At 42.4% G+C, this 27,937-nt stretch overlaps 1 protein-coding gene across 1 annotated transcript in view; it reads left to right on the top strand.

The window, feature by feature from the left end:
- The first annotated feature begins 3,975 nt into the window (after positions 1-3,975).
- LOC116718629 (serine/threonine-protein kinase BRSK2-like) overlaps positions 3,976-27,937 on the top strand; it is a 99,705-nt gene continuing 75,743 nt past the window's right edge. Inside the window, exon 1 of the mRNA XM_032560775.1 lies at positions 3,976-4,413. Coding sequence (XP_032416666.1) covers positions 4,320-4,413 — 94 coding nt within the window. The 5' untranslated portion in view covers positions 3,976-4,319. The remainder of the gene's footprint in view (positions 4,414-27,937) is intronic.

Genomic DNA, 27,937 nt, shown 5'->3' on the forward strand with positions numbered 1-27,937 from the left:
TGGGTGGGTGGGTGGATGGATGGATGGATGGGTGGGTGGGTGGATGGGTGGAGTGGGGTCAGTTGTTTGTTCAGCTCTTGAGAAACGACTTCCTGGAGGTGTGACCTCAGTTAAAGTTTTAAATTTTACCCAATTGCTAATGTTTTCTATATGACATAAGTAATGGGCCAAAGGAAGCTATGCTAAGAAGCTAACTGGAAACTGCATGCAGTGTGAGGTTTCACAGCCTCTACATATTTGTCAACAATAAAATGTCTTAAACATTCACAACCCACTGACGAGTCATTGATTGGCCCGGTTGAAATTCATCCTGAGAAATTGAGCTTAATGGGAGAAATCGCAGACAGAGCAGTGAAGGTAGATGAGAATCGTGCAGAACTGAAGGCAATGGTCAGGCTACTTTTACTTCATCAATGACCGAAAACTATGTAAGTGAAAGTTTTAAAATGGTCCAAAAGACCAGTCAGTTGTGTTTTCTGTGCCAGAAACTGATTTAGTTTCTGTGCAGAACTAAAAATGCTCATAGATAGAAGGGCGGGAACTAACAATCGGAGGAATCAAGAATCAAACTTATTGAACTGGAGGCAGATGTCAAATCACAGCAGTCGTCACAATATGTTTGTGCAGCAGGGCAGTCAGAAAGAACTTACTGGATGCATATTATGTTTCAAGTGTTGAGCATTTATACTCTGCAGATTTAAAACATTTTGATCACCTGGATTGACTCAAAGTTTCCTTAATGTCTCCACCAGAGGTGAGATGTTGAGTCTCATGGAGGGATGAGCTTCACAGGACGCAATGCAACAGTAAAGAGCAGAGAAGTGTCTGTTTTAATAATCTATACCAGGGGTGGGCAATCCTGGTCCTCGAGGGCCGGTGTCCTGCAAATCTTAGAAATCTCCCTGGTCCAACACACTTGAATCCAACAGCTGAATCACCTCCTAAGTGCAGTCAGGTTCTCCAGAGTCCTGCTAATGACCTCATTATTTGACTCAGGTGTGTTGAAGTAGAGATGCATCTAAAAGTTGCAGGAGACCGGCCCTCGAGGACTGGAGTTGCCCACCCCTGATCTATACCGTCATTATGAGTTATGACAATAACATCACAATTCTGTAGTTTTCTTAAATCCTGAAGTTTGAAATCAGAGTATTAATCACCTGATATGTATTTAATGATTAAACTTACAAAACAAACAATGATTAGCAAACACAAAGATAATTACTCATCATTAAGACGAAAACAGGACAGATTTAAAGTTCTTTCACTTCCAGATGAAGCCCTCCATGTCGTCCTCCTGTTTCCTCCTGATCCTGGCCGATCAGCAGATTATTTCTCATGGATCCGATCAGACGGTGTGGATTTACAGCCGCCCAGCAGCAGGAGATCAGATGGAGCAGATCTGATCCCACACAGCGGCACGAGGCGACCAGGAGGCGCAGGATGGATGTGAGGACGGAGGTCTTCCCCTCCTGAGGAGTTTCTGACGGAGGAGGGGCTCCGGTGGGCCCTCCATTAATTAACACCAACTAATATGAAGGAAATCTGTCCCACAGAGACCCCCACCACCCCGCTGCCTTTGTTAGAGGCCTGGCAGTGTGTGTGTGTGTGTGTGTGTGTAGGGGGAGGACCAGGAGGGAGGCGGGGGAGGATGAGGGGGAGGCCATCTGCCGCTGAGCCTGCTGGGTCAGGAGGCTTTTGTTGTGAAGGAGTGATGAGGCTGATAGATGGTGGTTGTCACCTACTGCTGGTTTAATCAACTGAAAGTGTCCCAGCGTGTGACATGTTTGATTCTCCCACTGCAACACACACACACACACACACACCCACACACACACACACACACACACCCACACACACACACACACACACACCCACACCTCCCACAGCGGCAAAAAACGATTCTCCACATTTACTGAATAATTTAAAGTTTGGATGAATAGATTGCAGCAGAAATGTAAAATCGATGAATGAGAAATGAGCAGCAGGATAAAGTTCTGGGTTTTAGATTTGGGTTATTTATAGATTTCCTAAAAAGAGTGGCAGCCTTTCATCTCCCGCTGTCACCGCGACCCGAATTCAATCAGGGAAACAGAGAATACTGCGCATGCGCGTTAGCTAATTAAAGCTGCTGCGTCAAGTTGCATTGGAGGCGGAAATCAATAAAACTGACTTTCACAATAAAACCATTTTAATATCTATGTTTTAAAAAGCTTGAAGGCACAATTCAAAATCTCGATGACTTGTCACATCCAAGTCCTTCAACTTGAAATGAGCAGAATCAGAACATGAAACTTAATTTTTAGATAAAAACAATTGTAGAAATAATTTTAAAAAAAATCTATTAAGGTAATGAGTTTCTTTTTGTCATAGTACGGGAATGTTTTGCTTTGAAATGAATTATTTATTAAATTCAATAAAAAATAAAGGCTTAGATTGTTTGCCTTTGGCAATTTGTTTTAAATAACACTTTGTGACAATATTTGTGACAGTATTTATTTTCCTAATAAAAATTTTATTGAGTTGTTAACCTTGTAAGTTTGCATTACAAAGCAGAACTTTGGCAATATTCTTGTTACAGTATATGTTTCTTCACATTTTTAAAATCAACTTGATTGTATCAAATTATATCTAACTGATTTTTCTCCTAAATAAACAGCCTTAAGTCTTGTTTAAATATTAAACAAGATATTAGATATTAGTTTCTTAGCTCTCACATGTCACACATGACGCCACCTGTCAATCACTTAAGTGGGTTTGATAGCAATTAACCAATCAGCGATCACAATTTGTCCTGAAGCACACGCCCCTTATCTGGAGGAACTGAACCTTCGTCATCATTGACAGGGTTCTTCATCGCTAACACTGCGGTCCAAGAGATTTCGAGGAAAATAATCGGAAGTACTGGTCCAATGTGTCAGTGGTAAATGCCTTTACCCAGAGCATTTAGAGAGCAGAATACAATTTATTACATTTCAAAAACCCAAACGGAATAGTGCAAGAAAAGCTTCAATGGCAACTTCCACATGTTCATCTACTCGAATGTAACTGGTAGTAAACATCCTGTTTTTGTCATAACAACACTTATTGATAAGAGACGGTAATTATGGTTGATTTTATGTGTAAATTCCAACGGTAGCTTTGAAAACAAGTGCTGCAGTAACTGCGGTATTTACATTTAAGCAACTTTTTATGCTAATATTTATTTTTAAACATTTTCCTGAAGGCAGATTTTTATTAACCGTTATTATTTAAGTGGTTACTGACCTGTTTTGTACGTGAAAAATGCTTCAGACAGCTTTGAGACTCACATCCAAAGAGACTCTGCCCCTCATTGTTCCTCTGGCTGAGAAACACTTTGGCTTGAATGTTGATTTCTCCCGTTGTTTCCCCTGATTTAGGACTCGGAGAATTTTCTAGCTCGTCTTTGACTCAGTGTTGGCTGATAAGGCAAAAAATTATTTTAAAAATGCATTGATTTCTATTACCTCTGGCATTATAACACTTGTTTGTTTGTTGAAGGTTTACTCCACTTCCGCATGGGGGCGCACCAACGTCATGTCAATTAATTGACTACTGAAGTTTACTTCAAGGTAAACAGCAATTAGAATATCGATGTAAGAATAATACAAGAAGAAGATTTTAAAATTAACATCATAATATATAACATACTTTTATATTGATTAGACCAAATGCTAAATATTATATTAATACAATAAAATAAATATTAAATATACTGAATATTACAAAATAATTAATTTGTAGTAGAAATAATGTAATCAAAAAAGAAATATTGTAAAATTAATCATCAATAAATAACACTGATATTATAGATTAAAAATAAAGATAAAACATAAAAGAATATTTCAGCATCAGACAGACTACACATTTATTTCATCACCATTAAAAAAGCAGAGGAGCTGGTCGAGGCGTTTTATTTTGAAAGGACTCCCGGAAGTGTCTGTAATTAGTGAGTTGGAGCAGTTGGAGGCAGCTGGACCGGCGGCAGCAGTAGGTGCTGTCCCATCATCAGATCACACCCAACGGGGCCCCAGCGCACCGCTCCTCCGGCCGAACACCATGACACCCGGATCCAGGACCGCAGCCTGAGCCGCACCGAGGACCGAACCCCCGGAGGACCGCGGGCACACGCACACAGCCGCGCTTACACGCACGCTCACGCGCGGGTCAGCGGCGCCGAAGATCGCAGCGACCCACCGGCAGATTGACGGAGGGAGCCGCGGAGCTGCCGCTGCGGAGACGCGTCCCGCGACAGAATCCGGTCCGCGCGAGTCATTTCACGCCCACGCAGATTTTAAAACATGTCATCTTCGGGGAAGGACGCCAACAGCGGGCATTACGCCAACTATGTGGGACCGTACCGGCTGGAGAAGACGCTGGGAAAAGGACAGACAGGTTAGTGAAAACCGCACCTGCTCCGCACACATCACGCGTCCTGCTAACTGGCCCCAGTTTGGTGCTGCGTGTCCTGAATGTGCTGATGGATGCGGGAGATGCCTCCGAAATGCGGATACAGACTGCAGAGAGAGGAGCTGCTCTGCTCATGATGCTGCTGCTGATGGTGATGATGATGGTGATGATGATGGTGATGATGATGATGGTGCGCCTTTAATCCTTGTTGTCAGGCAGACAGAGCGGGGTGATAATGGGCCCTTGTGAGGTTTGCGTGTCTTTTAGTTTCATCCATCTGTCACTGGGGCCTCTGCAGAAGAGGCAGAGCAGTGATGCTGCAGCTCAGGGTGATGCTGCAGCTTACGCTCCAATGCAGCACACTTCAGCTCTGTGTCTGTACTGGAACAGCAAGTTATCTTCAGGTTCTGATCCAGGCCCGCTCTGTTCGGGGAACGGTCAGAACTCAGAGAGGACTTTCAGGTTTAGGATGGGCTCAGACACAGAAATCCTTTTCTGAAGTGGTAGAACCTGGATTCTCTGCGTATCTCCAGTAGAAATGAGCTGAATCAGGTCCTTTCACCGCTGAATGACATCAAACTTAGAGGATGCAGAGAGAAGCTGGAGCTCATTGGTCAGTTTTTAGATTTTTATTCATATTAACAGCATTTAAAAAGATTCACAAGAACCTTTGGAGACCTGATTAAATCATACTGGAGGATCTTTTTGACTTTTCAGCAATTCAAACAATGCAACCTTCTTTTTATTGTTGAATTTTTAGAATTAAACTCATTAACTCATCAATATTAGGGAGAATCTGACTCATTGACATAGAAATGTAAATCATAAACAGGGTCAAAGGTCATACCAGCACAGATTCATTCATCATTATTCGACCTGATGCCAGAAGAATCCCTGACTTAATAAAGTTAACCACACATTTATAAAACCATCACTAGATAACCTGTGTGTGTTCTGCATACGGTACGTCTGGAAGGCTGAGACAGGACAAGTGGAAATAAAAACTAAAATAATCATATCTGTCGTAGGAGAGGTTGTAACGGACGATGTAAATATTGGAAGAAGAGCGTTCTAAGAAGGGAGCCTTGAGGAACCCCGCATCGGATCGTTGCTGAGATTTTTAATTGCCAAATGACACAAAGACAACGTTCACAAAGCAGGCGAATGCCAACCACAGCTCAATTCCAACTTTCTACTGTAAAAAAAACTTCATATGTGGAATTAAATCAGATATGAAGCCGATTCTTTTCAAAACATCTCCAGTCAGAACAGTCAGATCACATTTTTCTAACTGTTACCTCATTGATGTGAGACGTGCATCATAACTCTGCAGCAGAAGAAGCCAGATGTGGATGTAAACAATGAGAGAAGCTGGCTTATTAAAATCAGTTTCCTTTTAGTTTCGCTCTTGTGATGATGCTGTCAGTTCCTCAAGAACTTTAAAATCTATCCATAGACGGTAAAATGTGTGACGCTTCTGTGGATGCAGGTCACTGTGGGGCCGTAAAATGTTCACACAGAACCCTGATTGCTGTCACATTTAATTAGTAGTATGGATAATCATGTAAAAAGTTTGATTTCAACAAAAAAATCAGAATTGAGCATCAATAATTCTTACATGGATGTTGCCAAAGTTGTAACGGGCAGTGAGTTAAAGTGGCCCAAGAACGGAGCCCTGAGGAACCCCACATGTCATCTTTGGTGAGATTTTTAAATTGCCAAGTGACCCAAAGTATTCTGAATCAACTTAACATTACAAACTGGTCTCCCTATCCGATCAGCCAATCAGCATTCTGTAATCAGTTGAACGTTTCACTTGATGCAGAAGACGTTAGAACATTAGTCCAGTCGGCTCTCGCTCTGTTTTCTGTTGTTTTACAGGTTTAATCCTCTGTTCTCTTCTTTAAACTAACCATAAAACCACAGCTGGTTCTAAACTCCAGATCTTTATATTCTGGATTCTCTCTGGTAGTCAAACAGCAGCTGAGAGGTTCTGTTACGGCTCGGTAGGCTGAATCCAGGTTCTGTTTTGGATGCTCCACCATCTGTGATCACACACGGCCAAGAATAATCAGGTCCAGCAGGTAAAAGTGATTCTCAGCTCTCTTCCTCTGCGGGTGAATAATTCATAGCCAGCCAATTAGCTCGTCTGCAGACTCAGAGTTGGAGCTTTGCAGAACGTGTTGCCGCCATATTCATCACAGTTTCTCTGTTACTTCTTTGTTCTTCTGCAGAGAAACGGAACACGACTAAAGGTTCATTTATTTTTAAACCTCCTCTGTTTAGACTGACTGAAGTTTCTGATCAGTTGCTCTCAAACACAGATCCAGGTGTAGCTGTTCCTTCATCCTCATGCTCTGTGTGGAGAGGAAGCAGCGATGCAGAACATCTGGAGTTCAGTTCCAGATGTTCCTCACAGCATCCAGAACCTGTTCTGGTTTCCAGAAACGGGTTCAGTCTGTCTCTGTAGTTTATGGTCATGAGATAAAAGAACCGCAGATCATTAAATAATCATTTCTGGACCTGAAAAGTTACAAAAGTTAGAAGATGAAACCCAAGTGCAAATTTTCCTCCTGTAAGAATATTATTTGTGAATAATTCAGATAATAAAAATCTCTTTGATCTGCACGTGTTCAGATGACTCCACAGGCTTTAGAAGCTCATGCCTCAGCAGAAAGTGACGTCAGCTGCATGTTGGAGGAATAATGAAGAGAAATCAGTTTCTGCAGCTGAAGCTCAGCAGGACTAAATTCATCTCAGTTTCTCCTGTTTGAGACGCAGCGCCGCTGCAGACCAAACGCCTCGCAGCATCATCCCCATCGCTCACTTTAATGCTGCAGTTTCTGTCCTCCTGCTGGATGATGGTGTGATTATGGATCCATAGAAGGTGCATTGATGCAGAAATGTGTCCGTGCTGCAGACTGAGGGAGGCGGTTAGCTCGCTGATGTTTTCATGCAAACCCAAAGAATCTGGTGCTGAGCTGTCAGACTGGGAACTCCGGGTATCATCAAACCTCCTACACGAGTTCAGGCTGAGCTCTCGCTGCTCTCGCTCTGCTCTCTCGCTGCTCTCGCTGTTTGTGGGAAACACTTGTCTGCTCTGTTAGCTGCTGCTTCATTCAGATGTTTGAGATTCTCTGCATTTTTTAGATATGAAAGGAAAGAAATGTTGCAATTGTTGGGGTCTTACAAGGTCAGATCTTTAAAAATGAAATACTTTGGGGACTTTTTCTGAAAAACCTTTTGCTTGAATAAAATTGTCTCTGATTCTCTGAATCTACATATGTTGCAGTTTTGCATTATTTTGTTTTATAAAACCACAAACCAGTTATTCTGTAGCACTTCTACATGACAAAACACTTTATATTCTGCTTGCATATCTCCTGTTAATTGTAGATATCAGTCCATGCTGTTATTGTAGGATCCGCTGTAAGCTTGATGAACTGAACAGAAGTTTGGGTCTGGAGGGCCCGGCCCGAGTTCTGCAGGTTTTCAGTGCATCTCTGCGTCATCACAGCTGATTCAGATCTGCTAATGAAGGCAGGAACTTTCCACTGAACCATCAGTTCAATCAGAGGGAGAAAACAGGAGCAGGAATAAAATGTGCAGAACTTTTAGAACAGAAATTGTGAATACAAAGTGACACATTTTCTCTTTTTTTTGCCAGAACTAAACAGAAATTTGCTTTTCTGAATTAAATTTGTTGTTAGTATTTTCTGAAATTATCTTCCCAGACGTGTTCTACTTGGAGAAGAAATTAAACCTTTTAATTCTGAAAACTCACCATAATTAGCTTTGGATGTGACGTTAACGTTAGCTTGCTTGGTTAAGTCAGACTGCTGTATTCTTTATCAGCTGTATTTTCTGATTTAGTGTTCTATTATTCTACTGTTGATGAATCACAAATTTCTTGTACATTTAATGTTCACAATATGGGGATAAAAATACACCAATGCTAATATTATGATGAGCATGCTAAGGTCAGAGGTGACTTTAATAATCAGCTCATCACCAGTATCTATTGCCTCATTTCACCTGATTTATTCATTTATCTATATTTAATGTATATTAAATGGTTGTTAGCTTTGAATTTAATGATTTCATAAACAAGTATTTTTGCTTTCCAATATGCCTGACTAATCTCTGACTTGTGCTTTATGTTTATGATTCATTCTTTATGTTTATGATTCATTCTTTGCGTTAATATTTTGCCAAAGACGTCCACTTTGTAGTTTGGAGAGTCGGCCATGTTGGAAATGTGAATCTTCTTGCTGTACAGGAGAAGCTGCTTTTCCTCTTCAGTTTTTACTTTTAGCATATTTTCAATTACAGACTGAAATGCTTCAGTAAGAATTCCCAGCTGTAAATGAGCTCAGATGAATCTAATTTAAGTGCCACAGTTTTTAAAAGTTCCCCCTCTGAGCGAGGAACAATGGCTTCATGGTGTTGGTCCTGCGGAGTGTGAGGCAGCGCCGACTCTGAACAATTAGTTTGTGTTTGTGTGTGTGATTGTGTGTGTGGAGAGGGGCGTTATGGTAAGGAAGTCTTTTAAAGCGATGCTGGAGCAGGCTTCACGCAGCGCTCATTCTCCAAATGTTGGCTAACAGTTTGGATGGTTGTCATGGTTTCAGCTCTCCTCCAATGAGAGCCTCCGATCTTCTTTCTGTCTTCACTGTCAGACTGCCGACTGCCAATGTTTTCCTCTTTTTGTTGTTTCTCCCCAGCCTCCCTGATCTGCTCTGAGTCGCTGTTGACGTGTTTTTATCCGATTTATTGTTTTTCTCCTGCAGCCGAACAATTTGAACAGGACATGTGAAAATATAAATGTTTAACTGTGGTCGGTATCTGCTTTTATTTAAACGTGATCAGCAAATAGTGGAGGTTTTTGATACTGGGCCTTGTGGGCGGTTGCCCAGGGTGGCATCTCGAAGGGGGCGCACATCCACCAAATGGATATAAATTCAAATACATTGGATTTTATTCTGTATTGTAACTGGTTGGAGGAACCATGAAGAACCGTCACTGTAAACACCAAGGTGAGAAACAAGTGAACTGTTTTCTGTTTTTTGGTTGATTGCTTCAGTTTTAGATTTTAAGATTTGAACTTTTTGGTCACTAAATGAACACAGTCAGCTTGTTGGGGATTCGCTGCAGATTCTAAGTTGGTTTTGCAACCAGCAGCAATGATTCATCCTATGAGTTCAGGAGCTTTTAAATGAACAACTGAAAGATAGAGGATGGGTCAGAGTTTGTGACTTTACTGAGAAAATACATCTCTGATAATTACTGACAGAAAGAAACAGGAAGTATTATTAAAAGAAGATAAAGGATGTTAATGTACACAGATGCCAAAGATAATGGAGGGAAAAAGTTTTTTATAGCTTTTAAACCAAACGGCAACTCTGAGACTTTTCTAAAAGAATCCCCATTATTACTGGCAATGAAATCCAGTGGTGGCAGCATCATGCTGGTGGATAAAATTACAGTTACAAAAACCCGACAGTTTGACCAAAACCTTCAGTAGTTTGTTAGAAAGTGGAGATGAACGAGTCCAAACATGGATGCCGTCCCCAGAAGAGAAGTTTCCTCACGATCTGAGAGATTTGGAGAAGTTTTAGAAAGTGCAGCTTTTCTTTCTCACCTGAAGGTTCTCATCTAGACGCGGCTGCTGCTGCTGCTGCATGCAGGCGGTTCCTTCGCCTCCCGTCAGTCTGAGGATAACGACGCCGGTGAGACGACAGCGTTTAGTTTTATTTGTCATAACCTGTCGTCGGCTGTGTGCCCCAGCGTGCGCTCTAATGAAAGTGTCATGTTATTGACGGGACGGTCCTAAACGCCGCGGTCCCTCGGCCCCTGTAGCAGAGTGATGATGATGATGCTGAGGAAGGGGCAGCAGATGGCTGCCTGCCTTCAGGTGGCTGAAATACAGCTTCATTATCAGCAGGTTGCAGGTGGAGAGGCTCCCAGCAGGCTCAGCGCCATGCATTCATGTCTCTGTGTGTGTGGGTGTGTGTGTGTGTGTGTGTGTGTGTGTGTTCTTCTGGGTCGTCACCATGTTTTATTAGACTTTGCTTCATTATGCTGCATTAAATGTAAAACTGCTCACATTAAATTTGCGGCGCTTCATTTGCATTCAGATGATAAAAGCTGGAAAACACCTGAAGTGTTTCTGGGTCTGAATCCATCATGAGCCCAAATCAGCTCACAGCCAAAGAAACACAAACTTCAGTCCAATTTTACTGGATTACAATATTTTATAAGAACAAAAACATGATTTTTAATACAGAAATGTGTGTGTAGTTAAAGTCCTTGCCTGAATTACTGCGTTAGTGTGGCGTAGCACGGAGGAGCTCAGCCTGCGGTTCTGTTCGGTTCAGGAAGTCCAGTTTGTGTCCTTCAGCTCTTCTTCGTTGGTTCTGCTGTCATTCCTCTTTCCAACAACGTCCCAGAGATTTTCTTTGTTGTTGAATTTGTTTTATTTTACAACCCTCTCCTCCGGTTATCTCCTTTGCTTGCTACACTTTTTTCTTCCGCTGAACTTTCCGTTAATATGCCAGGCTGCAGAACTCCAGATCCTTTTAACTGTGATGTTTGTGGACTCTTTAGATGATTTTCTGCTGGATCAGTGTCTTCCTGCAGTTGATTACAGCTATTAGATCATATCTGAACTAAAATCCTGTTTTCTTTATTTTTGATGTCTGGGAAACTAAAGTTTTGTTTTCCATCAGCTGTAAGTCAGAATGATTCAAATAAAAGCTTGAAATAAATCACTCTGTGATATCAGTTAGACTTTTTGAGTTTCTGTATTTTGTATCATTACTGCATTAGTAACGTGTTTAACATCGAACCTCTGCAACGTTTGGTCTGGTTGAGTTTTCACACGCTGCTGATTTTGGGTTTTTGCTGAACTTCATTTGTGGTAATCTCCTAAATGTTTGTGTTTAATAATTTGGAAAATAAAAACGGACCTCTGTGTTGTTCTGGATAAGTTCTAGTTTTATGTGATTCAGACTGAAGGAATTCATCTGTAGTCATTTTAAAAGGTAAAAACAATCCTGCATGTTGACTCATTTCAGGTTTTCAAGCATTTATTGTGAAACTTCAACATTTTGTTTTGTGGGCCACTGTTGCTATGCAACATGAGGGGCTATAGTTGCCTGATTATGTGTAACATTAATTATTTTAAGAATTATAACAAACGTTTTCTGATGCTTGATAACAAACAGCTCAGGAAACCTGGTGGACGTCGAGGCCTAAGAAATTATTTCACTTATTTCTTTCTGTTGTTAGTTTTTCAGCTGATTTAACAGTTAAAAGTTAAATTTAGTCTTCAGTCACTGGGATGCAGACTGTGGTGAGGTTTGCATGTTGCTGGTTTCATGTCTGCAGATTTCATCTGTGATATCATGAGAAGTTTGATCTGATTTACGGTAAGACAGATTCAGCGCCGATATAACTCTTAGAAAACTGAGTTTCTTTATTTCCGTCTTCATGGACGTAAACTGACTGACTGAGGAGATTAAACTCACAAAATGACTTTATGAGGTTTTTAAACCAACCCTGCGGTGAAGGACCGGGACTAAAACTGAGCAGTTATGTCTAATATTTCTGATTTATTTTCTATGTAGAGAGAAAGAAGTGAGTCTGTGAATGTGTTGGTCTGCAGGTTGGTTTTAAAACGTGGCTGTAACTTTCTGCTCCATGTGTTCAGTTTCATAATGAAGCTTCTATTAATGTCAAATAAACTTGATAATGGATCGTTTTTCTCCACTTCCTGTTATATTTCCTGCAGGTTGCGTCATTTTTGAGAAGCTTGTTTTCTTTATAAAAGTTTCCTTCATTTTCTGTCTTCAGTTGGTTTCATCTGCCGGCTGTTTAAACCCGGCTGATAGCCGGTACTGATCCAAACCGGCCCGGGTCAGAGACTCACTCATGTTTTATATCTTCATCTCTATGTTTGCATTTATCTACATTTTCTCTTCCCTGTTTTGGCTGAAGTTTGACTTTTTCTTTTTAAATAATGTGTGTAAAAAGTTTCCATCAAGCTGCTGCAGCTGGAAGTCGATTTGAAACGGCATTTTTTAATTCAGTGTCTATTTTCCATCAGAGCCTCACATCAGCATGTTTACATGCAATTATATGAATATGATCCAATTGTGGTGCATTTAGTGACAGTCAGAAAATTAGAATTCTCCCTCCTATAGCTAGGAAAACCCCTGAACTCAGAGCAGAAGATGTTATTCTAGTTTTTACATTAAATGCTCCTCTGAAGTTTTTTCTTTTTGTTCTCAAGTTGAGTGAAATATTTAAAGTCTCTCTGAGCGCCGTGGACTCTCTAATCTGTTTTCTGCAGAGGGAATCCATCCAACAGCCTGAACATCTTATTGCCATGCAGAATGTGTTTTTATGACACTAAGAATATGTCAACCAACAGATATCGCTTTGTAAACCGTCCTTAGGGGTATTATGATGATATATTTAATATATTCTGTTCCCTCTCTGTAACCAGCCTCAGTTTTATAGATTTATGAAGCTGTTTGTAGATGTTTCTGGATTCTGTGGATAAAGTACTCCAGGTGTCAGCTGTTCTTTTCTGTCTGGGATTTTAGTCTTAGAATAATAAGAGCATGAATAGAAACGTCTAACTACCTGAAGAATTGACAGTCGATAACTAAATTATTCAAAACAGATCAATAAATCAGTACTTAGGAATTTATCTGGAAAATTTTAAAAGCGCTAAAGGAAAAATTAGCTCTGTTATTAGTTCATTAGCGTATTTGTGCCCATCTCTGGTTCTTGGTTTGCAGGACTTTAAAGTGTTTGTAAATTCTTAAAATAAAGTTTACATGTACACAACTAAAAAGCAGAAGGCCAAGTATCTAACCCTGAGGTACACCGATGTTGAGATGTTTCAAAAAACTGGTTGAACTTGTTGTTTTCTTTCAGTTTATTATAACTGATTTTATATTAATCAGGTTTGAACCTCATGATTAATATAAATTGTTTTCTTCAGGTCAGGAAATATAAGAAAACATTTTAGTTTTCTAACTTATAAATCCATATTTTATGTAATCCAGATGTTTTTGCATCATAACCAACGTTCCCATGTTGCTCTGGTTTCTGTCAGCTTCATGTTTTTGGCACAAAAATAAAAACAAATCAGAGTTTTTAATTAGCTCGGAGGAGGAGGAGGAGGAGGAGGAGGAGGAAGAGGAGGGAGAGGAGGAAGAGGAGGAGGAGGAAGAGGAGGAGGAGGAGGAGGAGGAAGAGGAGGAAGAGGAGGGAGAGGAGGAGGAGGAAGAGGAGGAGGAGGAAGAGGAGGAGGAGAGCTTCTGGGGGACTAAAAACCTGTTTCACTCTGCAGGGGGATGGAGGGGGTAAGAGAGAGAGCAGAAGGGTAAGAGAGAGAGCAGAGGGGTAAGAGCAGGAGCAGGGGGGTAAGAGAGGTATTTAAAATTTTGTCTGGTGTCAAACAGCCTCATTCTCCTCGTCCTCTGCCTCTCTTTTTTATCCACTTCATCCCTTTGGTTTGTCTCTTTACCCCCCACTCCATGCAGAGGGTCTCGGTTACCACGGTAACCGGCTGGTTGGAGGTATCCTCGCTCTTCATCATCCACCAGTCCCAGAAGGGGGGAGGTGGGTCTTTAGCTCGAGCCATTGAACAACGAGTGAGAAAGAAATCCCCCATCGCTGGCGCTCCGTCTCTCTGCTGCCTCTTCCTCACCCCCCCACCATCGTCATCCTCAGAGTCTTCCTCGGTCTGTCTGAATTCCTGCCGCTTCCATGAATCGTTATGGAGGCGACACGGTTCTCATCTCCTGATGTCGCTCCGTCCGACAGGTTATCCACAGCTTCATCCAGCGACCTGAGCCCCCATAACCCCCCACATACCCCCATACCCCCCCATAACCCCCCACATACCCCCATAACCCCCCCAGGGCTCCCCGCCCCCCTCTGACCCCCCCAAACACCCTCCAGTCGGTCTCATGGAGAGGAGGAGGCAGGCAGAAAGCCGAGGGAAGTTGTTGAAGTTGGTGAAAGGAGCGAACGTCTGGCTCCGATCTGCTCCGTCTCTGTTGGAAGTTGATGTTTGTTTTCCCGTCGCCATGCAGGCGGTTTGGAGGAGAAACTCTCCAAGTTCTCACTCGGTTAATGAAGAAGAGCAGCAGCTTTCAGATCAGATGAAACAGAAAGTCTGAAGTTGTGGGAAACGAGAGGAACAAACGATGTCTGTGGTGTGATTGGATGATCTGGAGCCATGTTTGTGTTAGACTAACGAGGCGCTTCAGGACTTCGTCCTCATCAGAGTCCAGAAATCCAGACAAACTGGCTTTTCTTTAATAGAATATAAATGTATTGATATCATATAAAAGCATTTTTACATTTGATCAGAGCTTCTCATCAGTAACTCGTGGCACCAATTCCTCGTTCCTCGGCTCATGAATTGTTTGCAGCGTTTCGTTGCTCACCAGTTGCCTTGACAGCAGGGCCGGCCCAAACCTTTCTGGGGCCGGGCCCAGAAAGGGGCCTGAAGTTGCTGGTTGGGAACATTAAGGATTTTATTTTTTCTCTGAAACTGTCGCACATAAAGTTCATCTGTAGGTTTAAACACGTCTACAGTAGTTTAGCTTCTTCTACTGCCTGGATCACATGACCAAACATGCAAATTAGGTGATGACATCATGTAGCGACTTTCCTTGCTGAGGAGTTTGCATCAGTGCTGGATCTTCCCAGAAAGAATCTGGGGAGCGTCACTAGAGAGAGAGGACTCTGGATTACCAGACAGACAGACAGACGGACGGACGTTTGTCTCTCCTCCCGTCCTGCAGACAGGTTGTCCCTCTTTGTCCCTCTTTGTTTCTGCTCTCAGACTAAACGGTGTTCGCTGCGTCTCCAGGGATTCCTCCCGTCTCTCTGAGCTCCATTAGCTCTGCTGTATGTACAGAGTCGTGTCCTGAATTTGTCTTCAGTCAATTATGTTTATAATGTGGAGTTTAATGAACTCCTCCAGCCTGTGTGCTGTTAGCAATGTAGCTGCAGCTGATTGTTGTAATGTTGTCTGTAAATCTTCAGGGGAAGTCGTGTGTGTGTGTGTGTGTGTGTGTGTGTGTGTGTCCATGTTTCCTGCTGGTTAACGCAGCGTCAATGCGTTTCTCTCAGCTGGAGGGAAACGGGTCTGGAGGTCCTGCTGGGCGGCGCCATCAGTCGGCGTCAGAAACGCGGCTGGATGTTTGCAGCACCTGGAAACGCTGAGAGGAAAGAGGAGCAGCTGAAACACATCCACACTGTCAGATAAAATAGATCTTAGATAAAAACATTTTTTAACCAAACAGGACTGGAAACGTTCAGCTGAGACCTGCAGCCTCACTAAAACTTTCTCTGCCTGGATGAGCTGCTGCTGCTTTTCACAGTTAGATTTTAATCCCAATCTGGATTCTTCTGGAAGATTTTAAATCTGACACAAAGAAAAATGAAACTTCTTTATAAAGAAGTGCAATAATTAATGTCTACTCAAATGATTTAAACACATTTGTGTCTTACTGTTGGATATCCTGGTCAGCATTCGTCCACTGACTCGTCGCTGAGTTATTTTAACCTCTAGATTTCAGGTAGTTGAGGATTTGACTGAGCCGTTTAAATCTCTTTGAGCTCCACAGACGTCTCCTCTGCTGTAAACGGTCCCGCCCTTTTATTGTCACCTTGATCACTGGACTTGATGTTCTGCTGTTTTTTTATCAGACAGGTTTGAAGGTTCGGTCAATAGGCGGCAATCGGACAGGGACGGGTTCTGGCGCCAGATAAGCCCGTCACCAACCTGCAGGCATGTTCCTGCGGCCAAAAACTTAATGAAATTGAACATAAATCCTCCTCCTTTCACGCTCCCTCTCTCTAAAAAGTCACTTTCATCCTCTTCCAAAAGCAATCTGGACTTTTCCCCTGAGTCAGCAGTCGGATGAAGCCGGGGGAAATTATCCATTCAGGCTCTCTGATCCGGACACTCGCCCACGCTCCGGCCTCGCTTCGTTTCGGACCAAAATGAACTTTGAGGATTCTCATATGAGATAGATAAATCCTCCTGCCTTCGTCCCCTAAAAGGCCTGACTGCTGCATGTTGGGAATCGGACTCCGTCACGGATGGGAAGTCCGGTCCGGGTCAGAACCCAGAATGAAGTCAACGTTTCCTGCTCATCAGTGCATGGAGAACCGGCTGTGGACGGAGATAGAGACGCAGCAGCGTCATCACAGCTGCAGGGTGAAACTTTATAAAGAAAATGATTTTACATTTTTATTAAAACTGTCACCGCTCTAATCCACAACCAATCAGAGCCAGGAGGCGGGGCTTAGTACTGTCAATCATCCCCATGTATTCACTGCTGAATGTGTTAATGGCGGAGAAACTTATCATTAAAGGAAAACTGTTAACGGCTATGCTAACTAGCCCTAGCATTCATGACAGCCTGTGCTAGCTGGAGCATAGCAGAGAGCAAAGGGCAGGATGAGCAGCGCCACATGACTGACAGCGCTAAGTCCCGCCTCCTGGCTTTGATTGGTTGTTTCTAGTTAGCAGAGCAGAGAGAGGATCAGTTTCATATCATCCTGTCACCACATTCTGACATTTCAACAAATATGTAATAAAATAATTTTATAAAGTTTCATTCTGCAGCTTTAAGTAACTGAACCCGTACTGAGGATCTCTGGGTGTTTGAGGTGACGTGAACTTTGACCTTCCTGTTAGCGACGCCAGCGTTGCGCTCTCCTCTGGTCCAGATGCTCTGACAGATGTTCTGGCTCCGCTCCACCCAGATGTCCCATCAGCACCAGATTATGCAGACGATGCCGCCTGCGGCTGCAGCCACAGCCAAACGTCCAATCATGTGGCAAAATCAGATTAAGGTGGGAGGGGGGCGAGAAACTCCATTAAACTGGTTTTACTGGTGTCACTGGCAGGTATCTGCTGTCAGCCTGGGAGCGTGTCAGGGTTACAAACGAGCCGAGATCTGGAGAGAGCGAACACACACATTTCACCACAGGGTGTGTGTGTGTGTGTGTGGGTGTGTGCGTGTGTGTGTGTGTGTGTTGTGCTGCAGAATACCCAAGGTGTGCTCAGTCTCTGGAACAGTAAAGCTGTAATGCTGCAATACAGCAAAGGCTGGCTGCAGCCTCACTGCAGTAGAAACACACACATACACACACACACACACACACGTGTGTTTCAGGTAGCTGAAGGGCTTTAAATCTGAAGCTCCTCCTGGAAGATGCTGCTGATCTCTGGGAGTCGATGCAAAGAGTCTGAATATTAGTTATACCTGAGAAAACGAGGTTGACTGAGCGGAAAGTTTCTGCTCTTGACAAAATCATTTTGATTATTTAGGACGATTAAAACCAAAATCAAATACACAATTACTCAAGATTTAAAACACTCAAGCAGAAGACTGGTGGGAGCTTCCTCCATAAAAACAGGACTTCCTCCTCAAAATCTAAAGTTTGACTCGTGTAACTTTGGTAAAATTAGACTGAGATGGCAGGATTCTGCAGCAGCTGCAGCAGAGGCGGCACAGACAGGAGGAGTGGCCGGATATAAATCAAAAGTTTTTAGGTCTGTTAAATAAATCATACACTTGGATGTATTTAGGATTCTGTTTCAAATTTAAAACCTGGATCAAATAAAAAGTCAAGATGTTTTAATTTTGTAAGTGATATGGACTCAAACATCAGGGTTTTATGTTTTTCTCTCATTTAAATTCAAGAAGTTTGTTCCCATCCAGTCCAAGTTGTGCCGTGAAACTGGAATATCTGATTTTATCAGGAGAGCCGCGTGTCGTCTGCACAGCGGTGGGATGTAACTGTAAGTTGCAGGTTGTCAGAATGTCACTGATCTGGTTTGGAACCATAATAAGCTGGACAAACTCCAGGCTTCTTTAAACCGTCAGATATAATCGGTTTATCAGAATTATTTTCACTGTGATGATGAGGTTTCACTGTGATAATGAAGTTTTATTGTAATGATGAGGTTTGATTGTGATGATGAGGTTTGATTGTGATGATGAGGTTTGATTGTGATGATGAGGTTTGATTGTGATGATGAGGTTTGATTGTGACGATGAGGTTCGATTGCGATGATGAGGTTTGATTGTGATGATGAGGTTTGATTGTGATGATGAGGTTTGATTGTGATGATGAGGTTTGATTGTGATGATGAGGTTTGATTGTGATGATGAGGTTTGATTGTGATGATGAGGTTTGATTGTGATAATGAAGTTTCACTGTGATGATGAGGTTTGATTGTGATGATGAGGTTTCAGTCTGATGATGAGGTTTCACTGTGATAATGAAGTTTCATTGTAATGATGAGGTTTGATTGTGATGATGAGGTTTCACTGTGATGATGAGGTTTGATTGTGATTAGGCCTGTCACGATAGCAAATTTTGCTGAGCGATTAATTGTCTCAAAAATTATTGCGATAAACGATAATATTGTTTGAAGACCTTTTTACACTAATTTAATGGAAATGACGTAATAATGCATGCGATTTCCTGCCAAAGATAGATACACTTTATTTTCAAAAGAACACTAAACACTGGAACTGATAAACAAAATAAACAAAACAACCAAAAACGAAAATAAAATGGATTCTCAGTCTCCATTAACAAAAAACGCACTTGAAAAAAAAACCTAAACAACATAAAGTAAAAGTGGAAATAAATACTGCATTCAACCAAAAGAGTGCAGATTATGAAGTCTGTATATTATGTTACCCTTCAGTAATAATTAGATTTAAATAGAGAAGATGGGCACATCGACTACCTGATGCAATAATTCACACTACACGATTTTTGCTCCTATTTTGCCCTTTACAACAATCTTAAAACGTTGGTCTTTCTAAGATTGTGTGGTGTGTTACGGTAGATCATCGTGGCCGCTCCGATCTAAATCAGGGTTTTTTCCCCGACTGGGATCTTAACGCAGCCTGTTGAATGTGACAGGCAGCCAATCAGAAAGCGCGGATTCTCCTCCGTGCTTTCTGAGGGGAAATTACGTCGGGGAATCCCAAACAGCTGATACGGCGCAACCCGAAGTCCAGCGGACATTGGAGATGATATGTGGAAACAACATTAATGTTTATTCAACATGCAAAGAATATAGAAATGACAAGAGGAGGAGTTGGAGCGAAATTGCTACCGCAGTTGATAAACCCGGTAACTTTTCAGCTGTTCTTCGTTAACGTGACATAAATAGGTTATAATGATTTTCATTCAGTCAGGACTTTACGCTGACACTAGCCACATGCATTGCAGGTAGATTGTAGTAAAGCATTGATTAATGCCTGGTTTTAAAATTAGTTCACTGGACTTGTAGCCATTATTTTGTGCCCATTGTTGGACACCACACGGCAGGAACGAACCCGATCGAACCGTTATACCAAGGATTTCTGTCGGCTAATGTGTGATCTGTCAGGTTTTGAAAATGGGCCGACAATCGGCCATCGTGTCGTGTGCGCTGGGCTTTACACTAAGGAAATGAGGAAGGGAGGAGTCAGTGGAGAGCACCTTTCATTCAGTGTCATTAACAGAAAGAGAAAAAGGCCGGAAGAGACGATAATGCCGATAATTAAAATGACGTCGATAGTTTTAATTTATCGTACGATTAATCGATTTATCGTTTATCGCGACAGGCCTAATTGTGATGATGAGGTTTGATTGTGACAATGAGGTTTGATTGCGATGATAAGATTTGATTGTGATAATGAAGTTTCACTGTGATGATGAGGTTTGATTGTGATGATAAGGTTTGATTGTGATAATGAAGTTTCATTGTGATGATGAGGTTTCAGTCTGATGATGAGGTTTCAGTCTGATGATGAGGTTTCATTGTGGAAGGGCATCAGAATGGAAATGATCCTGATCAATCCTGTAAATTATCAAACTTTGCGTCGTCTTGTTTTCTCGGCGCTCCTGGTGTTTTTGTTGTGGTGCTGAACGCTCCGGTTGCTGCTCTTGTTAAAATGTCAGCTCCGTAATGAGAATGAGGCGGGGTGACAGGAGGTCGTGACCCTCATTATCCCCCCTGACAGATGGTGTTACACCACGCCGAGTGTGTGTGTGTGTGTGTGTGTGTGTGTTAGTGTGGATGAGCTTTCACATGAACACAGGCGAGGTGATGTCACGGTGAGATGCTCCAGCAGTGAGGAAGAGCCACAAAGCCTTGGTCTGCTCAGCACCAGTTAGCCACTGGTTTTACTGGTTTCACTTGATGACGTGAAAGAGGATTGGAGGAGGAAGATTCATATTTCATATTAATGATGTGTTTTGGTGATTGAAGAGAATGAAAGATGTCCAAATGTTGGAGCTGGAAGAGCCATTTTTGGGGGTTTCCATGCCAACAGTTTGATTTACCAATTAAAAATGAATCTATTTTAACCCGAAACGGCTTTCGTCTTGAAACTCATCATCATGTTTCTGTCCCTCACCCCGTCCTCTGTCCTCAGGGACGAAACCTGAGCAGTGGGGCGGGTAATGGGGGCGGGACAGAGGTGGACAGATAAACCGAGTCCAGTTGACCCTCATGATGGCGACGGGTTTAAAACGTGATTTCTGAGCAGCTGCATCGTCTCTTTACCTGATCAAAGCAGGAAGGAGTTTCAGGTCCAACATGTTTCATAACTAAACACAAACCGTCTGTGTAGGAGGCATCAGCAACTTGGTACGTTATTTATAATGTTCAGAAAGATCCAGTCACAAATCAACAATCATGTTGAGTCTTTAAATCTGAACATTTAGATCCAGTTTGAATCTTTAGCGCCGACACCGACTCTGATTCAGGATTATAATTATCATCTTTCTGACAGGAAGTGAGTCGAGCATCGATCAAAAATGAAAACGGTTTATTCTCCTCTTAATAATGAATGGAAATATATAATATATATAACTGTTTGAATGTTTCCTCTGGTATTTTGATCATTTATGCATCAGGATGAGCTCAAAGTCTTTGAGGTGAAAGTTCTCGTTAACATCGAGGTCATCTTTAGCTGTAATCTTCACTGACTGTCCAATCAGATTCATGTCAGAATGCTAACTGAGCCGCGGCCAAACGTTTTTATGGCTTCCAGAACAAATAAACATGTTTTATAATCAATCACTTTAAAGCAAAATCTATCAGGGGGGCCAATAGCTTTTGGTATAACCTGAAATTGTAAGCTAATGCCCGGTAGCATAACAACATGCTATGAAACATAATGTGTCTTAGCATAGTTTGGCACAGTTTCTTTGAGAACACGTCATGAAATCCTGCAGCAGAGCAGCATCTGAGTGACACCATGTATTCTGAAAATGTTCCCTGCTGAACCCTTTGCACATGTTGCAGCAACGACCTGATGACCCAGTTGTAGAAACACACAGACAGAACTCAGCTTTCCCCAGAACATGCCTCTCATTTTCTTCCTTCGTTACATTCGCTGGAGATGGCCTGAGGTTTTCCCTTCTGGAAGCTTCCTGAATCCTCCGTCTGCTGGCATCAGATCTGAAACGTTCCGGCTCTGAACCTTCATCGACTCAGAGCTGCTGCTGTTTAAAACCACCTTAAACAACCACGGCTTCTAGTTTTCATTCTCCTAAAGTGGAAGCAGAGATGTTGGTCAGGAATTCAGAGAACAAGTTGCAATAAGAAACATTTCTGTTTTGAAACCAGCCTGCAGCTCCAGAGCTGCTTGTGACTCACTTTGGTTGGTCTTGGTGATTTTTTGACATCATTTTCTGCAACATTTTATGTTAGTTTGATAATTTTCTGGGTATTAAGACCTAAAAACAAAAGTGAAACAGTTGCTCTTTAGTTCAAAAACTGAAACAGATTTTGAATAGATGTTGTAAAAAATAAACTCATCTGATATTTTGTGGCGTTAAACTAGTTTTGCTCAGAGCAGAAAATCTCTCTGTGTTGTAAAAGTTGCTGATGTTTGCAGAATTCACCAATCAGAATGGACCAGTTAAATACCAGTTAAACATTTAATTGTTTTTAGTTTATAGAACATTAAAGCCTGGGACCAAAATCTGACGGTTTTTATTTGGATCAGAGCGACCGAACCGTTACATCTGCCCTGCAGGTAGTGAACCTGTCTGGATAAACTGGACATTTCCCAGTGCTGCTTGTTTTCTCACCAGTAGCCGCGCTGGTGGTGTTGGGGCTGAGCGCCGAGGTCTGCAGCAGCGGGTCGGCCGGCGCCCCCGGGCCCTCTGAGGAGGAAACCCGGCTGAAAATCCGCCATAAACCGGGCCTGCTGCCAGCCCGGCTCATCACAACCACAGCCACACGGGACGCAGACAAAGGCAGCGCCGCCAGCGGATCTGGGAGGAAGGAGGCGGGTGGGCGGAGCGCAGGGCTGGATGGAGAGAGAGAGGGAGGAGGGGATGAGGCGGAGGATGAATAGGAGCTGCGGGGGGAGGGGAAGGAGCGGAAAGAAGGGATGGAGGAGGGGAAGAAACACAGAGCTTTCTGGGAAAAATGAAGAAAACAAGCAGAACAAATGTGAAAGGTCGACAACAGAAGCTGGGATGTTAAAATGAAAGATGGAAAACGGAGTTCTGGATGAGCCGCTGAGTCCCGGCGGCGTCCAACTCAAACATCATCCAGCGATGATGTCATCACTTCCAACTGCTCACAACCGCTCAGTACGGGTTGGTTGGCGCCGTGGCACAGCCAATCAGACGGCAGGATGGGACAAAGGCGGTGAGCAGCGCCTTGTCCCGTCCTGTCAGGGAACACTGGAGGGAACTACTGGGAACACTGGAGGGAACTACTGGGAACACTGGAGGGAACTACTGGGAACGCTGGAGGGAACTACTGGGAACGCTGGAGGAAACCCAGCACACACCGGACCGCCATGCGGCTGCAGCTCCTGTATCAGTGCGAACGTCGCCACATACAACCAGGACAATTGTTTTGTGTCCAACTAAAACCACATTTTCCTAATCTGGTTTAAGATGTTCCCACTGGTTAAAATCAGACCATTTAGGATCCAGATCTACATTAATCTTCGTCTTTGTTTGCAGTTTTGTCCGACAGTTTAACACTAAAACGATTAAAGCAGAAAATATGCAGAGAATATGAAACTGCTGAGGTCGACAGAAACTCCTCAGTGACCCAAATTCACTTTCAGCAGACTGAGCCGCCGCTGAACATTTAGCTTATCGTCGTCTTCTTCTGGTTTTATCCCAGTAAAATGTCTGAACTCTGAACACGTTACTGGGTGATTCCTGTTCACATCAGACACCAGAAGAGGTTTAATATAGAAACTGGTTTAACTGTAACAGATGAATCTGTCTGAAACACATTTTAATAATATTAAGACATAAAATTAGAGATGTGGAATCCATTCATTAACTAGCAGTTTGACTATTGTAAACAAAAGCTGAAGCTGCTAATTGTCTTGTTGACAATTATTGTCTTTTTTTCTTTAATAACTTTGAATATGCTTTTGCAAAATGTTACTTACTGGTAAATAACAGTTATTAACATCCTAATTATTGATATTTTCTCTTAATTAATTCGTTAACCTTTACTTTTATTTTTACGTTTACGATCTTGGATCACTTGCTTAGCTTTAGGTTGCATTCACACCAGCTCTGTTCACTCTGCTTTAATCCGACTCCAGAAAGTCCGGTTTGGTTGTGGATGTGTGAACGCTAATCGAACTCTGGTCCTTCAAACCTTGATTTGGGTTCGGCTGAAGTGAACTCTGGTTCAGTTTGAATGCATATGTGAACGCCAAGCGGACCAGACACCGCCCCAAAGGAAGGAAGTGGACTACAGCACACGGCACTCTGGGTAAATACAACCAAAACAAGCATGCTAGCCTAGCGCTAGCAGGAGAAATGACTTGTGCATTTTAGCCAAAAACAGAAGAGAAATCCTCAAACCGCTAAAATCTGACGCTACGCCATTTTAGTTTAAGTTTGTAGAATAAGGAAGATGTCTCAGTATCCTGTTTGGAGGTTTTCTTGTTTGCTTCAGTGGTTCCTGGTGCAGCGCCCCCACAGGTGTGGAGGGGAACATGTTGCTCAAAGGGTTTGGTTGGTTTGACTCAGCAGACAAAGAGAACCACAGCAGCTGGAGATGGAGCAGATGGGGAAGTTTTGAGAATCAAAGTTGCAACATTAGGCATAAAGTGTTTTTGGTTCACACCAATACTTGGAATACATTTCCTAAAATGTTGGTTTAAATCCATAAATGCTTCAGTTTTAATACAAGTGAAGTTAATTAATGTTGGTATCTCTGTCATATCATTTGATGAAATATTGCTGCATCTGTTAAATCTGTTGTTAAATATTGTTGATGTATTGTTTTTCTGGACCTGTGTGTTAAAGGCTGATTGATGGTGAAGCTTCCTGATAGTGACTGGCTGCTGAACCTCCTGACAGACGGGGGTTTCCCTGAACTCCTCGTCCTCCTCAGTGATGAAGGACGACTGCATATGCTAACTGATGGCTGTTGGTTTTGTTAACTGTAATTGAGTAAAAGTAATGATGCCTGGTGACCAGATGGCAGCGATTATTTAAAGAATGTTCAGTGGTGTGTTTGTTCTCCATCTGTCATCAGACCGTCGTCTCTTTGCTGCTGCGTTCGTTTCACCGCAGCCTGCAGAGACGCTGCTTTTCATTCGCTGGTGTGACTCAAAGTTGTGGCTCTTCTGGATAAATCTGTGGTTTGAGGCTGATTTCACCGTAATAAATTACTGTGAAATGTGATGATGATGTAATTAGTTTCTGTTCTATCAGTGTTAATAACATGGCTCTATTAAACAGTTTTATGTAAACATCAGTTCTGCAGGTTGAGTCACAGCGATATGACTGATGATGCAGAGATGAAAATAGCAGAAATGTCTCACAAAACCATTAAAATATGGATCAGATCAGAAAGAAAACATCAGTTCTTCAACACAAAGATCAATAATTGGTGACAAAACTAATCTGAACTCTGGTGTTCCTGTAAGGCTGTGGTGCCTGAAGTGGGTCCTGGAGGCCCGGCAGCCTGCAGGTCTCCGTTCTCTCCCTGGTGGAAGTAACAACCTTTCAGCAGGTCGATGTTCTTCTTGGGCCTCTAATGATCCATCATTGGATCCTGGTGCGTTAAACTAAAAGATGCAGGACGCCGGGCCTCCAGGACCCACTTTGGGCCCCTCTGCTCTAAGGCCTTAAAAGGTCTGGAGTATTTGATCATTTTCTGTCTAAATTAAGAAAAGAGAAAAGTCTGAATTACCAGATTTTGTTTCCTAATGCCAGTAACTGAAAGATAAAAATCTGAATTTCTAACATAAATAAATAATTTTCTTTCTTTTTTTACATTGTTTCATTAATAGGTGGTTTTATGGCTCATTTTTGAGTGAAGGCGCTCTCTGTGTTTTTGTCTCAGATCCTTGTTTCATCCTGTTCTTTTTAATCTGGCTCTGATTTACATGTTGAATTTGTTAACTTTATTTTGTTTGAAAGTAGTTACAAAAAATCCCAAACTCTCCTTTAAAGAATGAGATTTTAGTTTGGGACAAACCCGGCCAGGTATGTCTGACTAGCTTTAAACTTGGCACCAAAACAGGAAGTAATGTTGGTATCAAATGGATTTGGAAATAGTTGGTAACAAAATTTGGAATAGAAAACTCGGATTGCCAGAAGGTTTTAACTGAAACACCTTCCAGTCTGAGCTGTTTTCTCTCTCTGCTCATTTTAAAAACAGAAGCCGGATATTTATGAGGGAATTTAAAAGATTAACGTTGCATCATTAAAATAAATGTGGACTTCAGGCTGAGACTGAAGAACCGGGCTGAACCTGTCAGGTTCCTGGGGCGGCCGTCCTGCAGACACGTTCTGCCTCCAGCTCTTCATCCTGAGCGAAGACGCTGCAGAGCGATGTGATGAAGAGGTCGGTCTGCTGATGAAGAGAGACAGCCAGTTACAAATGGAGGACATTTCTCCAGACCCGTAGATTTGTCAGAGCGGAATCGGGACCGGAGGACGATGGATGTGACGGGGAGACGGGATCCGAGGAACGCCGACTTCATCTGCGGCTGTCAGGCTGATGGAGGAGCCTGAAGACGATGAAACAGAAACGGAGCGCGGGAATGAAACACACAGAACCTCGGGAGGTGACTAACCACTGGAGGAGACTAACCACTGGAGGAGACTAACCACTGGAGGAGACTAACCACTGGAGGAGACTAACTTCCCTTAGGCAGAGTGTGTGTGTGTTTTGTTATTGACTGCTGACATGTTCAGATTGTCACGATAAGCAATTAATCAATTAACTACGTAGATTAAAACAACCAATCATTTCCATTTGAATGTTTTATTGTTTTTCTCTTTTCTTTCATAAACTGGATGATAAAGTTTCAATCTGGTGTTTTGCTCTTAAGTTCCTTTATTGAAGAACAATTTTGTTTACAGAGACTCCATAATTCATTTTATTTGTTGTTTTATTTATTTTGGTTATTTAAAATGTTTTCCGGTTCCATAGTTAAGTCTTCAATATAATTATTGATCTTTGAGAATGTGATCTTGCATTATTTTGCCATTGTCATTATATTATTTGAAAATAATCTCAATACAACAATATTATTGTTTATCTCTCTGGGACGGTTTATCGTTCAGTATTGTCCTAGTCCAAGTGTCCCGCCATCCCAGTAGGAACTTTGACTGTTTCGTCCAATCAGACGAAGGCGATGGCGGCCTCAGTCTGAAGCTTCCCTCCTGGATCAGACTCGTGTTTTCCCTGGACATCCGTCTGTTTCCCTCTGGATCTGGTTGTTGATGCGTCTGCAGCTATAAAGAAACATGAGTTGGGAATCAGGAAGTTTTCCCCCAGCGTGTGTGTGTGTGTGTGTTTGGGTGCGTGGGTGTGCGCGTGTGTGTGTGTGTGTGTGTGTGTGGGTGGGTGTGTGTGTGTGTGTGTGTGTGTGTGTGTGTGTTCTAACAGAAAGCAGCTGCAGACACACACAGGTCCGTCTAATAGGATTTCTCCGTCTCATTCAGGCTTACCGCAGTCTGCCTCTCACTCTCTGTCCCAGTAAGCGGATCTGGATCTGGCAGCGCCGCAGACTGACGCGCCGCAGACACAAATATGTCGTTGTTTACAGTTGCAGGTTGATAATCGCTCTGCGGATGCACAGCGTCTGCAGCTGTCTCAGATTTCTGGGCCTCCAGCTGCTGTAAGCCCAGTTTGGGCCCCAATCATCACCGACACCAAACACTTTTCTGAGACGAAGAAACAACTGTTGGTTCATTCACAGCTTCACGAAATCCTTTCTGTGTATCAGGATAAACTGGGAGAGGAAACTAAGTTCACCCTTTGCTGCTTCATTATAATATAACAGGAGAAGCAGCAGCTGTAATCTGCTGATCAAATGCATTGATTAACTGATCATGTTAGTTTTGTGGGAGTTTGCAGGTGTGAAATACAGATGGGACCCAGGATTAGTGGATGATTATTTTTATTTTCTTAATATTTCTCTGTTTGGAAAAATCTCCT

Source organism: Xiphophorus hellerii, chromosome 4 (assembly GCF_003331165.1).
Source record: "Xiphophorus hellerii strain 12219 chromosome 4, Xiphophorus_hellerii-4.1, whole genome shotgun sequence".
Classification (NCBI taxonomy): Eukaryota; Metazoa; Chordata; class Actinopteri; order Cyprinodontiformes; family Poeciliidae; genus Xiphophorus; species Xiphophorus hellerii.